The following is a 13,681-nucleotide window of genomic DNA, read 5'->3' as shown; positions in this document are numbered from 1 at the left end:
ACATGTCATAATTGGAATCATAATGTAATTGTACTGTCGAGACCAACTTCTGCCGCGCACCTACTACCATCCCATATTCCACTTCCACTCCCACCAACTAACCCTAACCCTAACCCCTGAGCAACGGCGGCTCCTCGTCAGCTTCGCCTACGGAGCAGGAACCTTGCTCGCGTCCCACCACGGATAGAACCTCTCCCCCGGCGCCAACGACTTGAGCGTGCACGCCGTGCCCTCGCACCCGGCAGACGGCTGCGTGTTGCCCCACCATTCAATCTCCGCGCCGACCCATTGAACCGAGAAGAGCATGATGATGGCCGATATAGCGATGCCCGCGGACCATGCGGCCGACAGCACAAAGTTGTACTACAGCGTTTTGCTTTGTGAGTTTCCCGATCTCAAAATATAGTATTCAACAAGCAGAGTGAAAAAAAAAAAAAGACGTACCTTGGACCAGAAATCGAGGTACCGCCCCCGGATATAGATCCACGAGAACCAAGCTACTGGGACGGCGGGGAACGCATACGAGAAACCTAATCTTGTTAGTTTCCGCCGACGTGTACCATGTACATACATATACACTGGGAGCAACCGAAAACAAAACATACTATAGGGAGCCCACTGCAGACCGCCTGCAATAGCGGCAACGAGGTGAATCTGCCTCAGGGCGCGGTTATTCGGCCACAGCTTCTTGAGCCCGTAGAAGGCGAGCACGAGGGCGATGCCCAGCGGGAAGCCCAGCAGCAGCCATTTGTACTGGCCGTCTTTGCCAAATACCTTGATGGGACCGATGGTGCCCCAGAGCACGGACGCGGTGAAGAACGTGTTTGGGCCGGGGCATCGGAAGCGCATGGGCGGGTTGAGCGTGCAGACGCCGCTGATTTCCATCTACACCGTGTTAGTATATACGCACAGGGAATCGAGGTATGTATCGGTAGTGATGATAAGAAAGAAAGAAAGAGGAGTGTTTTTACCTGGAATTTAATAATGCCGGTGCAAATAAGGGTGGATATGAAAGTGGCAATCATTTGTGCGGCAAAGGTGACGCGAGGTGGAATCTAGAAAATCACGTCAGTCATGACATTGTGCGGGTTTGGACGGAGGAGCATGTCTTTTACCTTGACGTAGTGCGCAAGCTTGAGGTCGTTGGCGAAAGACAGCGCGTGGGCACAAGTAACGTATCTAGAGGAAAGATTTTAGTGCGACGAGTATTTTGTGCAGGGGCAGCGGAGAAGAGAATGTTACCCGTAGGACTTGAAAAAGTTCATAGCCAGAGCGTTGCCTTCGACAATCATGCCGCCGATGAACTCGGCGAGCACGTTGAGCGTGACTTCGATGCCCGTCATGGCGGCGACGATGCCGACGGGGACGACAAACATGAGGCACAGCCAGATACCGTACAGGACGACGGCGGGCGAAGTGTACGTCGGCCAGAGGGCGATGCCGAGGACGCCAAAGACGATAGAGATGATGAGAGTAAGGAAGTAGTACCACTCGGAGACTACACCGGCCGTCAGTATAAAAGAGAGAGGGAAGGAGGAGAGGAAGAAAAAGAGTGAAAGGGGGTTACCTTCGGGATACGCAGCCATGAGACGATTGTGAATATCAAGGTATTCGCCATCCATTGCACGCTCGTTACCCTGCTCGCCCTCGCTCTCCTTCTTGTTGCGTCTCCATCGTAGCCCCTTGACGAGGTTCTTGAAACCCATCTTGAGCTCGTACCGGTGGTAGAGAATGACGTGCGTGATGACAGCGGCGTAGATGGCGAAGAAGAACCCGTACAGCAGCGAGTTGGCCGCGCTCATGTAGGGCGCAGAGTACTTGCTGTACTTGTCGAGGTCGAACATGCCGCGGTTGTCCAGGGTCCGCGAGACATTGTACAGCTTGCCGAAGTGGTCGTAGATGCGGTTGCTGTTGATGGGGAGATATGCCGTGTTCCACGTGTTGGTGTACCAGACGCCGAGGATGAAGAGGCCGGTGATGAACATGCCGCCAGCAAAGTTGAATGTTGAGAAGGAGGGGATCATCTTTGACAAGAGGGGTTGGGGTTAGAAGATGTCTTCTTTTTCTTCATTTTTCGGGGGGGGGGGGGGGGGGGGGTTGCGGTTGCAGATGACGTACCAAGGGGTCAGTCTCGTTAAAGTTGATGACGTTCCAATCAAACGTGGGAAGAGGGTTGAATAGCTACTCAGGTCAAGTTCATCTTTGTCAATGCACAAGATCGTTGCTTATGTCGAGTAGTGAATTCAGACTTACACCGAGACCATTCTGCATGCCAGTCAGAATATTCAAGTGCACGTTATCAGGGGCAATCCAAGTCATCCATGAAAAGTACGTAAGAACCTGGAACAAGTAGTTGGGGAACCAAAAGTAGATAAACATGGCAGCAAAGGATACCATAAAGAATCGGTATCTTGAAATGTTCCAGATCTTACCAAATGGTCCCTGCACGGAGTGGTTCTCCTCGTTGTGCAGAGCGGTGTTGAGGGCAATGGTGACGAGGGACCTGGGCCACACGCAGTACGACGGGTACACGAGGAACTTTCTTGTCAGGCCAGCCAGACCATAGCCGATAAAGTTGGTGGCAAAGCCGTTGAGGAAGATGTAAGAAAAGCTACGTGCGTACTGCTGGTTAAAGTACTGAGGGAGCACCTGGGTCCAGATAATGTACTGCGTGTAAGGCAGGCTTCGAGCCGTGTTGGCCATGATGGCGATGAGCATGTGCTCCTTCTTGTTGAATCTCCCTGGGTTTAGGTTGATGATTTGGCTCGTAAAGGGAACGCGCATCTCCTTCTTGGGCATCCACTTCTCCCATGCTTTGCCGACCGGATAGGCAAGTAGCTGGGCCATGTTGGTGTCGAATCGGATGGGCGGTTGGCGTATGGAGAAGAGCTGGTTGACAAAGGCCAGGAGGCATGAAAAGGCGATGCCGATGGTCCAGGCACGGATTGTAGAGACGGGCATGCTGGGGTCGTCGTGGTTGTCCGTGACGGCGCGGACTTCGGCGTATGGACTGTTGTTGGTGATGAGGGCGGCTTCGAGCTTCATTTCTTGGACGAGGCGCTCGTGCTTCTCGGGGTGCTCCATGATGGCGGGATTATCTGAGGCGCCATGTAAGCCATTGGCCCTCAAAACAGGCGGTGATGAACAGGCCAGTGCATGTACGAACCCATAAACTCCTTTATCTTCTGCAGAGTGACGTGGGGGAAGTTGGGGTCTCCATCGTGGATAGCCAACACGTTCTTCATGAGCTATTCGACAATGTCAGATGAAAGTTTGAAGATGCCGCGCTCATGGCCATGGCTTACACGGCGGACGTGCTCCAAGCTCATGGAAGCTGCCAGCTCCTTGGCCTCGAGAATGTCATCTTCGGTGGCATTAAGATGGCTGGGTTTGTGGTCTTGTTAGACGGCAACGATGAGAAGAAAACAAAACGTTGTCTGACGCGTGCTTACCCTTCCACGGTATGAGTACGCTCGGCTTCTTCCTCTGAAATCTACGGGGCTCCATTCAGCAACACTGGTCCCACGAATTGGTTTTCCAAAGATGCGCAATTGGGAGAAGAAACCTACGGTATGGTGGACGGTGTCAAACGCCTCCGTCTTCTCCAAAACCTGAGACGGCTTCTCCTTCGTCTCTGACTTTTCCATGGCTGCCACTTGCACAGAGCCAGCCGGCTACAAAGACGACTCTTGGCTCGTTTGAGAGAAAACTTGTGAATTGAAGGGGACAAGGCAACAGAAGGAGTAGCAGCGCGGCCTCTTCCTTTTCATGTCAGAGGTCCTGGGCTTTTGCCAAATGGGACCGTCTTGTGTTGGCTGCCCTGCTTGGCATTCAGTTCACCGTGAACCAACTACAAAATGTCCACGTCCTTGGCTTTCGGCAGGTCTTGGGAGTAAACAAGAAGCACCTTGGGCTAGCAGCTCCTGGTCCAAGACTCGATCGTGTGGCTGGCAGGGATGCATTGGGCAATGGTTCAACAGCAGGACGAGGGCCTCCTGTATCCACCCCCAGATCTGCACGTCCAGATTCTCTTGTATCTATGCGGTCATGAGACTGGGTCTTGTCTCTAGGTGTTCGGTATGCCAAGCAATATGCCACCAAGATGTGGCATGTGGATGGCCGAGGTGGCGAGCAGCAGACAACCAAGTCTCTTACCAACACATCTTGGTTAGGTTAGGTTAGTTTGGTCCGTGTTTCCGTAATTCTATTTCTCCCCACAGAGATAAACTATCATTATCGTCGGGGACCAAAGACAAAATAAGAAGGTGGACAATTTAGACTTCTGGCTTGCCAGGGAACTAGGCGGCATCAGGGTTGACGTGCAGCTTGATGTATGTCCCCCATTTTGACTTTTCGTCACGAGCCGATGCCAATTGACATACTGGGAGAGCTACACATTCAGTACTCTGTGCGACACTGTCATTGACTCATTGGATATCGGCTGCCGGGTCCTGCCATATCCTCATCCGGGGCGATGGTGAATTGTGTTTGCGATGCGTCGTGCAATGTCTGCTTGGGAATAGAAAACCGGGGTTTTTGAGGCAAAAGATCCTGGTGTGTCCTCCTCCTTATCCGATAATGTGATAACAGAAAAACAGGCCAAGAGATGGTTGCGCGATTTCTCCTCCAAAGTGGCCTTCCTCATGCGTCTTGATTTGATACAACGAGAAGACGGCACAAAAGACATTCTGTGCCCCCACACATGTAATACCATGGGCGTGTGGCAGAGCGTGGTCTGGCCCCGACCAATAATTAACCGACTGTTAGTCAGTTACGAGACATCATGTTGCCTCGCAATATTCGAAACCGTCATACCACCACCCACCGAGACTCATGACTTTTGGGTGGCGTGCTCTCCGCGGTTGAGCCTCTTCCGAATGAATCGGCTCTGACAGACATAATCTTCAAGGACACCAAACAGCAGCAGTCTATTTCGGGGACCTGTAAGCGTGAGGATTTTGTCCTCTCTGTGACAGTGACGGTAAAATCCAGGGCATCGCAGAGCCTGCATCAAAGGATCTTTTGTTCGCCTGTAGCGGCATGTCGTGTGTCGCACAATCCTTGACCAAGGAAGGCCCAGGACTCGTTATCGCAACTCGCAGGCGTGCGTCGTGGCAGAGCCAAGATCTTGGCTGAAGCTAATGTCGCGAACGTCACGCCTGAGCGGCGACGAGGTTGATGCATCTGGCAGCGTGAGGGGTCGAACGGACCGAAGCGGCGGAAAGACGGCCTATCATTGAAGAGACATGGAATGATTTCGTTCTTGCAGTGGCAGCGCCAGGAAGGGCTTTGGTATTGACATGGAGGTGGGAACAGAGTTGACGATCCAGTCACAACTGCCGAGCAGGGGTGCTCCCTACAGCGGCTAGAAGGCGGTACAAACCCACTGTATACTCCATACTCGGGTACCGCCGTATCGCCGCCAAAATCTCAAATCATTCAATGTTCCTCGAGATGTCATCCTCCTCCTCCTCGCTCTTGCGCCTCGACACAGTCCAGTCCACAACCAGCATGCTCCCATGCTCCCATGCAACCAGCAAAGCGCACGAAGAGTCTTGGGGGCTGAGCTCTATGGGTGTTCTGGGCCTCACATCAGGTTTCCCAACTCGGCAGGTCAATTTGTTTCCCGCGTGGCTGATGTGGGAAAATAAGCTCATTTAGATCCCTGCGACGTGACCACCAAAACAACCCCAAGATGCAAACCAATGGCCACCAACCAGGACAAACCTAAATAAGGCTACAAGCCGTGCCTTGGCCGTTTGCACTGCACAGCCCACCCGGGGAGGCAACTTGGCCTCCTTACCGGTGCGTGCATGTGGCGACAGAAGAACAATCTACACCATTATGGACGGTAGTGGTATACTCGGCAATGCGCAGCGTAGGTTACACCAAGAGCGATACTCTACCCGTTCCGTTCTCTTTCCCCGTATCTAGACGAATAAACACTGGTCATGTCGCCATTGTCATGCCAGGCACTGATGTACTCCCAGCGACATCGGATACACCAACTCCAGGCCAAGAAGCAATTGGCATCTCCATCTCCTCACCCTCGCCTAGCAAGGTCGAGTCCGCATGTGTCACAAAATGCAGAGCTCAATACAAAAACAGTCAATATAGGTTGACATGTCAGCCCAGCTCAGAGCTCCTTCCTGCAGCCACTCGGGCGTGCAACTTGGCGTTCCATGCTCATCTCAGAGCCATCACCACCAAATATCAGCACCCAGCTCCAAGAGAGGAAATAGTCGCCCCAGAACAACGGCGGAACTTTTGCAAGTGTGTTCCGGGATGCTGGCTCTACCGTCGCAGAGTCTCGCAGTCGCTGGGCATCCGAGGCGGTAGACTGGAAGCACTTCTCTTATCGCGGAAACGGGTTTGGCAAAAGAGGCAGCTCCCCAGGCTGCAGCCCTCTGCCAAGATCTGCCAAGACAACCTCATAAGTGGTCGAGGCCTCACTACTACCATGATACATATAACAATGTCTTTTTCTCCCGTCCAATATTAGAACATGGTGTTGGGGCGCATCGGCAGGCACCCTGCTTCATGGTTCGTAGTCTGGGGAGCGAGCCGTCGCTACAGATCTCTCTCACAACTGTCATAATGTATCTCCGCTACCCCAGATTTGGGATATGAACTGACGAATCATCAGGCGTTGGTTGTTCGTGCAGATCCCGTCGCGCCTCACCCCATGCTTCAAGCTTATCTCAGTAATGCTACCATGTCGCGTGGTTTTGAGCAAAATACAAGCGTGCAGCTTCTGATGCCACAGTATGCTTCAGCCATTCGGCGCTTGTCGGTTCTGAATGCCCGGCATACCTCCTTCTTGTTTGATCCTGCAGAGGATATCTGTCGTGTGATTCTGGGCCGTGCTTGTTCTCGAATGAGGATTTCGCCCTCTCCGAGAACCATATTCGGATCCTGGGTGTTGAGATGTGAGAGGCGTGGGTGGCCAGGATGACGCCCGAGCATGTGCTGGGAGTTACGTAAATATACAAGAGCGGATACAATCGGTCTTGTATTCATTGCAAGCTCGTCCAGAGTGAAAATCGTGAATTGCAGAACAACATATTATCGAGTCAGATTGTACGCAGATGAGGCGCGTATGTCCTTACCTAGCAGTCTCTAAACTGGAAGCATACAAAATGAAACCATTCCATAGCGAGACCAGCACGTAATAGTCATTGACAAGCAACGTGTGATATGAAGAAGCTCGGACAGATTCCTCAATCACTGAACCTTTTCGCATCGAGGCAGCGAAATCTGACCAACTCGCTCAACCCAGCTAGCTAGTATTCCGAAGCATGCACCCCGACCAAAGACGGCACCGACTTTCAAAAGGCCCATGCATGTAGCTAACTGATGCTTTAAATTTCTTGGCCATGGAAGACAACAGGCAGTGCGAGAGCTCGACGAGGTCCGCGTGACCAACTCGAGCCAACGCATTCGTTCCGGGCTTCTTTACATCCTTCACTAGAGAGTAGAATGGTGGTGTTTTCAAGCCTTGCCAAAGAGAAATAGCATGTGGTGCAAAGACGAGCTAGAGTAGCTTCCAAACCCAGCGTTTGTTTGCCATAATGTCTCAAAACGCACAGCAGATGATGCGCCCTCCCATCGTCCGCGTGCATGAACTGGGAGGAAATACTGCCTCAGAGACAGGACTCGGTGCTCCGACAAACTGACGCGCTGTTCACGGCTGCCCGTTGTATGATGAGCTTTACATGTGCAACGATATGTTGATATGCTTGTCTCTACGCCACGGCACGCAAATATCAGCCCGAGCACTGACGTCGCCTCTCAAGATGACAAAGTATGCGGTAGCCCAAGGTCGAATATTACTACATGTATGAACATGGCACGGCACAATTCTCAGCAAGAGGCCAGATGCCTAAGGACCACGATACGCAAGCCCAAGTTTGATGTACGTTTCTTGTTTCTCACCACGTTACTCGGTACAATTTGTCCATCTCACGAAGCAAAAAACAGCATCATGCCAACCATAAACTCGATACGTTACAATTAAGGCCGTTACCAAGATATTTCGTCGATTCCACACCTCGTACTTCGCAGCGAATCATTTATTCTAATTTTCCCTCCATGAGCCTATTCCAAAATGTTGGTCAAACAACTCATTCTGCCAGGTGGCTATTCGCGACCGCACCCTCGGGGAGCTTGAAATGCGTCACCACGCCACCCCAGCTCTCCTCGCTATATCCCTCCTGGACCTTCTTGCACGTCCGCAAACCCCACTCCGTGACCCCGACCATGAGGCAGCTCTCAAACATGAAGGCGCAGCTGCCCGTTCCAACCTTGACAGGCTGGAGCTTGGCAGCGCGGGCGCCCTCGTGGCTGTCCGCGTCGGGGCCGTGGCCGCTCATGACATTGTGCAGCGACGCGCCGCCGGGAACGAAGCCGCCGGCGCCGGCCTTCTTGGCGTCGTAAGCGCCGCGGATGAGGCCCATGAACTCACTCATCGTGTTGCGGTGGTACCACGGCGGGCGGAAGGTGTCCTCGCCGACGAGCCAGCGCGGCGGGAAGATGACAAAGTCGGCGACGGCGGTTCCGGCCACCGGAGTCAGCGCCGAGAGCACGGTGAAGATGGACGGGTCTGGATGGTCAAAGGAGATGGTGCCGATGGCGTTGAAGCGGCCGAGGTCGTACTTGTACGGGTAGTAGTTGCCTTGCCAGGCGACCACGTCAAACGGCGTGTGGGCCTGCGTCGTCTGGAAGAGCGTGTTGTTGAACTTGACCGTCACGAGGTACTTGTTTGGGCCCTCGTGGGCCGTCGCGCCAAAGTCCTCGCTGAAGCTGGCAACGGGAGCCAGGAAGTCTCGCGCGTTGGCGAGGCCGTTGGAGCCGATGGGACCAAGCTCTGGAAGACTGAAGTGGCCTTCGTACAGCTCCAGGGCGTATCCGCGGGCTGGACCCGAGGCGAGGCGGACGTTGTACTTGACGCCGCGGGGGATCACGGCAATCTCCATCTGCCGGACGAGCAGCCACCCGAGCTCGGTGCGGATATCGAGATCCCCTTCCTGGGGAACAATCAACAGGTCGCCGTCGGCCGAGTAAAAGGCTGATTTTTCATCCATGTCCTTGCCCGCGGCGTACACGTACATGCCAAGGCCCTGCTTCTGAGTAGGGTCGCCGGCGCCGGCCACAAGCTTCAGACCCGAGACGAAATCATGATCCTTGGACTCGTCGTGGCTGAAGGGATCCCACCGCAGCTGGTTAGGGATGTAGTGCATCTTGGAGCTTTCTCTGACGACGAGCTCCGGGGCAGTGCCCTCGGGAGAAGGCTGGTACGGCGGGTGAGCGCATGACGGCAGAATGCGATACAGCCACGTTTGTTTGTTTTCGTGTCTAGGTGCTGTGAAGGCTGTGCCGGAGAGCTTCTCCGTATAGAGACCGAACGGGGGCGCCTGGGGAGAGTTGTGGCCAATTGGCAAAGCGCCTTTGATCGCCTCTGATCTGTCAAAAGAAAATCATGGCTTGTCAGCACGTCTGATGTCCATCTTGCGACATGCTCGCCAATTTCACAAGTACTAGGTGTGTGTCAAGTGCCTACACCGCAATTGGCAAACGCTCGACAGGCGCCATGTAACTGGGGGAGAAAAAAAAACAGAGGCGCAAAGTCTAACAGAGAGGGGGACTCACTCAAAGTGGCAGTTGAAGCCGCTTTGATAACGGTACTTCTCTTTTGTTTCAAACTCGGTGATTGGCATGGTGACTCCTGTTCTATGGATGTGTGTGTAGTCCCGAAAGCGAAGAGAAAAGCTTGTCTCAGGAACACCAGGGATATTATAGCTTTCCTTCACTCTGGGGATGGAAAGCCCCGCGCTGACCAATTCCGGGCTTCGGCTTCCCCATCATTAACAAAGGGCTACTAAAGGGACGAAAGTAGCCGCTTTGTCGAACTTTGCTGCGGCATGACGCGAGAGCTCATGTTGCTCGGAAAGTGCTACGCATCTTTTCCGCCGTGGGGAACGGCAGTACGGCGCTCATCGGCCCGAGAGTAACCGCCAGACCGGAAATTAGTGGGCGGTTCCGAGTGCATCAAAGCCGATTGACAATGGGGGCCGCGGGGTAGATATTGCGCTAATATCATTGCCCAGCAATTTCTCTCTATCCTGATATCGTAGCATCTCAGTATCTCGGACTGGCTTTTATCCAAGCTCCCAATAAATTTTCCTTCAAATGCAATCCAATCGCAACAGGAATCCTAAGAGAAATTAAGGACATACTCATCAAAAAGCTGGCAGTATTGGTAAGAGATTAGCCTAGCCACGTCATTGACCATATCGATCAATCTATCCGGTACGATAGCCGTGACGACACATCAGTTCATGCGTAGAAGTCGCTCCACCGGTGGGGTCTTCATCACGCTTGCAGGGTCGGCAGTGGAACAGAGACGGCGCCATATCGCCCGTCTAATGGCTTCTTTAGTTTGACGACATCTCACTTTGCACACGGGCTATTTCCCAGAGATAATGGCGACCACGATATGAGGTGCAAGAATTATCAGTTTCCGGTTGATCCGAAAGCTAGAATCGTCGGGGCCGTAGCCGCCGCAAAATACCTAAGTATGAGTCGGAGAATGGAACAAAGCGCGATGCATCCTGCAATCGCTTGTACATGACCCAGCCAAGAATACCTAATCGCAATATCCCGGGCGCCCGACTCGCAACGAAAACAGCGAAGCCAAACAAAAGAAAGTTGATGGAACTATTGGAACAGATATCAGGGTTGTGGTAAGGAGCTTACTCGTCGTCCTTCTTGCCCTTTTTCTTCTTGCCGCCATGGCCGCTGGTACCAGCATCCTTCTGGAGGTGCACAACCAACCGTGTCCATGACTCCTCCTTGTCCCACTCGAAGCCAGCCAGGTATGGGTTGTCAAGCTCATCATCGGCCTAATGGGATCCTAGAATTAGTTTTCTACTCATCATACATCTGGCGTGCTATTCCTGGGGAGGCACATACCCGCTTTTTGTACGCCTTGTAAATCGCATCCATGGCATCCTTGATCGTAACACCCTTCATGTTCCGTGCCGTTACCTCCATTCCTAACGGGAAGTGAAGGTCAATCTTCTTAACCGGCGGTTTCGTCAACATGACTTTCAATACGCTGGAGTCCTCGACTGTGGTCGGACTCTTGTTGATTTTCCTGATTGACATATTAGCTCCAGAAAGGAGTCAATAAACAAGACACGTATTCCAGAATGTCCTGGAATCAAGTGTAGTATCCAAGCTTACCAGCCCGTCTTTTGCGTCTCAATCGCAATCTGCAGCTCAATACCATCCTTTTCTGGATTGTGACGTCAGCGTCTTGTTATTGCATATCGGCCAGCAACCCTTGGGAGCAAAGTCACAAGCCATTGGGTACATTGGTAAGACGCCTTACCCAAGTCATTGATGTTCATTACACCAGCTGCGCTGGAGCTGGCCCTTCTATGGCCCTTCTCCTTCGGCGGTGACGATGACAAGCCCTGGACGGCGGAGTCAACCTTGCTAAGTGGTTCCGTCATGTTGGTGATTGTGTGAGTGTGCTGTTCAGTGAGCTGAAACGGCCAACAAGGTCGTGCGGGTAGCTTGAGCTGAGCTTGAGTCAGCTATAGTCCAATGGCGTCGAAAAGTGGATGGTGATGCTTGCGAGAGCTGATATCCTAGTATAAGACGAACCTTTGATGAAAGTAAGTGGTTTGTAGGCGAAGAGTGTTTAAAGATGAAATGGAATGGAATCAAGTGATGATGAAAGGAAGAGAAGAAGAAAGGAGAAAGGGAGGGAAGGAGGGGAAGAAGAGGGGAAATACATAGTAGGACCCTGGCGTATTCTGCGGCCTGAGGTGCTCAACTTGTTGGAAATGCCCTTACTCTTTCGTCAGACCGGGCGGGGTAACTTGCCATCGAGTGTACGGAGTACTCTCGCATCAACACTCCGTACAAAGCTACCTACCTCGGTGGTACTCGACGGGACATAGCCTCACCCGATCGCGTGACTGGGAGGAGCTGGGCATGGAAGACGGGCATTGGTACCGGCATCGAACACTAGAGCACAGAGTCATGCATGGACACTTGATACAGTACGGAGTAGAGGCGCTGCGGCACTGGGACAACACTAAGCACCAGGGACTCAAGCCAACACTAGGCGTAGGCGGCTCCCTTGATCAGTCGATGGACTGGGACAGTTGAACCAGACATCGATTGATGGTTCAATGCCAGCCCTGGGCACTAACAGGGGCGGTACGATGGAGCTCGGTGAGGGTCCATGTCAGTGGACTCCAGCTCCTTCAGTGGGCGGCTTGGGTGAGTGATGGCCAGGTGCAGCAACCGCACAGTTGACAGGACACTGGCTCGAGGCCCCATCTGGCTTAGCGTTGGGTCTGCTGCAGCTATTTGTGCGCGATCATCTGGGGTACAAAATCCGGGGAAGCCTGTCGCCCGACCCACTGCCAGAGCTGTAGGGGCGCTCAGCTAGCTCAGAGACCTGTTGCCTCCCCGAGCATGACGACGTTCGAGGGGCTTTCCCAAATAGCTGTCATCGAGATGCATCGGTGAAGCTTCAGAAAGGCTGCAAAGGGTGGGAAGTGGAAAGTGGGAATCTGGCGGTCCTGGACGACAACGGGATGCTTGCAGGGCGTGGCACGACGGCCGAGGCAAGAGTGTCCAGTCTGGTGGCATGACATGGGCCTTGGGGGGGAGCTCAGCGAAACGCGAGACCGACCAGTTGACTGGCCCCATCAGCCCGAGTTGACCTGCGGCCTCATCAGGGCCTCGATGTCCCCTCTTTGCCATGCACTCACTCCCATCCTGCTGCATCTAATCTCGATCAACTGATGCCTCTCCAGCCCATCTCGCCTGTTGCCAGCGCTCCTGGCGGCTTCAGGCCATTGTCAGTCAACACTGCAAAGCATGCAGCCAGCCTTTGTGTCATTCACCCAGTGGCCTGGGCCTGGGCCGCCAGACAAGCTGGAAAGTCAATCAGTCCTGTATGGAGCCTATTCAGCATAGTATTCCATGTCGGCGTGGCTTCACCCCTCAGGTCGATCACGTTGCCAATTTGCCGGAGCCAGGTGTCCGCACAGTGCAGTCATCGTCCAGTAGTTGACGCCAACATGGCTGAAACCTTGTCCAGCAATGTGGCCTCGGACGGACTTGGGCAAAGCTGCATCCATTGGCCCAACATTGACGCCGTCCCCGCGTGGCATGTTGCTGCCATGGCATCTCGGCAGTGACCCCTCCAGTCATGGGCGGGCAATGCAGCAACCACCTCGCGTGCCTGGCATGCGCCGACATCACTAACTACTCCTCATCCATAGCTTCAATTTCAAGCTTTTGCCTGGGCTCTCCGCCTAACGTTTCACTGTTTCTCGCCATCGATGCCGGCCAATTCGTCGCGAAAACTTGCTCGCGTGCTGTCATGTCACTATGGGATCATACCGGACTCACCTTGCCTATGACGAATGCAGCGGTGGATCCCAATGGCACCTGACAGACCGAAAGTGGAACCTGTCGAGACCTCGAGGCGGGAATCGACTCGGAGAATCGGTTGACCGAACATGCCACCCCAAGGCCCTCCTAGTCATCTGACGGGAAGATGAAATTGAGCAGCATGGCCTAGTTTTCCGGTATTTCCTGATCCCTTATTTGCATGGGCTATTCAGTCGGCCGACGGAAATGGCACCGGGACTTT

At 53.4% G+C, this 13,681-nt stretch overlaps 3 protein-coding genes across 3 annotated transcripts; all 3 read right to left on the bottom strand.

Moving 5' to 3' along the window:
• Nucleotides 1-147: 147 nt before the first annotated feature.
• Nucleotides 148-3,647, bottom strand: MAA_02382 (Oligopeptide transporter OPT superfamily; the record flags this gene model as incomplete). Its single annotated transcript, XM_007820380.2, has 13 exons — nucleotides 148-363; nucleotides 445-530; nucleotides 606-885; nucleotides 972-1,055; nucleotides 1,116-1,179; nucleotides 1,243-1,498; nucleotides 1,568-2,024; nucleotides 2,119-2,181; nucleotides 2,254-3,098; nucleotides 3,167-3,248; nucleotides 3,306-3,384; nucleotides 3,453-3,493; nucleotides 3,570-3,647. The coding sequence occupies 13 exons, from the start codon at nucleotides 3,645-3,647 to the stop codon at nucleotides 148-150; spliced, it is 2,631 nt and encodes an 876-aa protein (XP_007818571.2).
• Nucleotides 3,648-8,123: 4,476 nt separating this feature from the next.
• On the bottom strand, nucleotides 8,124-9,716 carry MAA_02383 (homogentisate 1,2-dioxygenase; the record flags this gene model as incomplete). The annotated part of the gene is made up of 2 exons (XM_007820381.1): nucleotides 8,124-9,462; nucleotides 9,649-9,716. The coding sequence occupies 2 exons, from the start codon at nucleotides 9,714-9,716 to the stop codon at nucleotides 8,124-8,126; spliced, it is 1,407 nt and encodes a 468-aa protein (XP_007818572.1).
• A 1,035-nt stretch (nucleotides 9,717-10,751) lies between these two features.
• On the bottom strand, nucleotides 10,752-11,516 carry MAA_10686 (WD repeat containing protein 44; the record flags this gene model as incomplete). Its single annotated transcript, XM_011412404.1, has 4 exons — nucleotides 10,752-10,901; nucleotides 10,972-11,155; nucleotides 11,245-11,296; nucleotides 11,393-11,516. The coding sequence occupies 4 exons, from the start codon at nucleotides 11,514-11,516 to the stop codon at nucleotides 10,752-10,754; spliced, it is 510 nt and encodes a 169-aa protein (XP_011410706.1).
• Between the last annotated feature and the right edge of the window lie 2,165 nt (nucleotides 11,517-13,681).

Source organism: Metarhizium robertsii, assembly GCF_000187425.2.
Source record: "Metarhizium robertsii ARSEF 23 chromosome Unknown MAA_Scf_1, whole genome shotgun sequence".
NCBI lineage: Eukaryota > Fungi > Ascomycota > Sordariomycetes > Hypocreales > Clavicipitaceae > Metarhizium > Metarhizium robertsii.
Note: the sequence above shows the minus strand (reverse complement) of the source record. Positions and strands in the feature narration are given on the sequence as shown.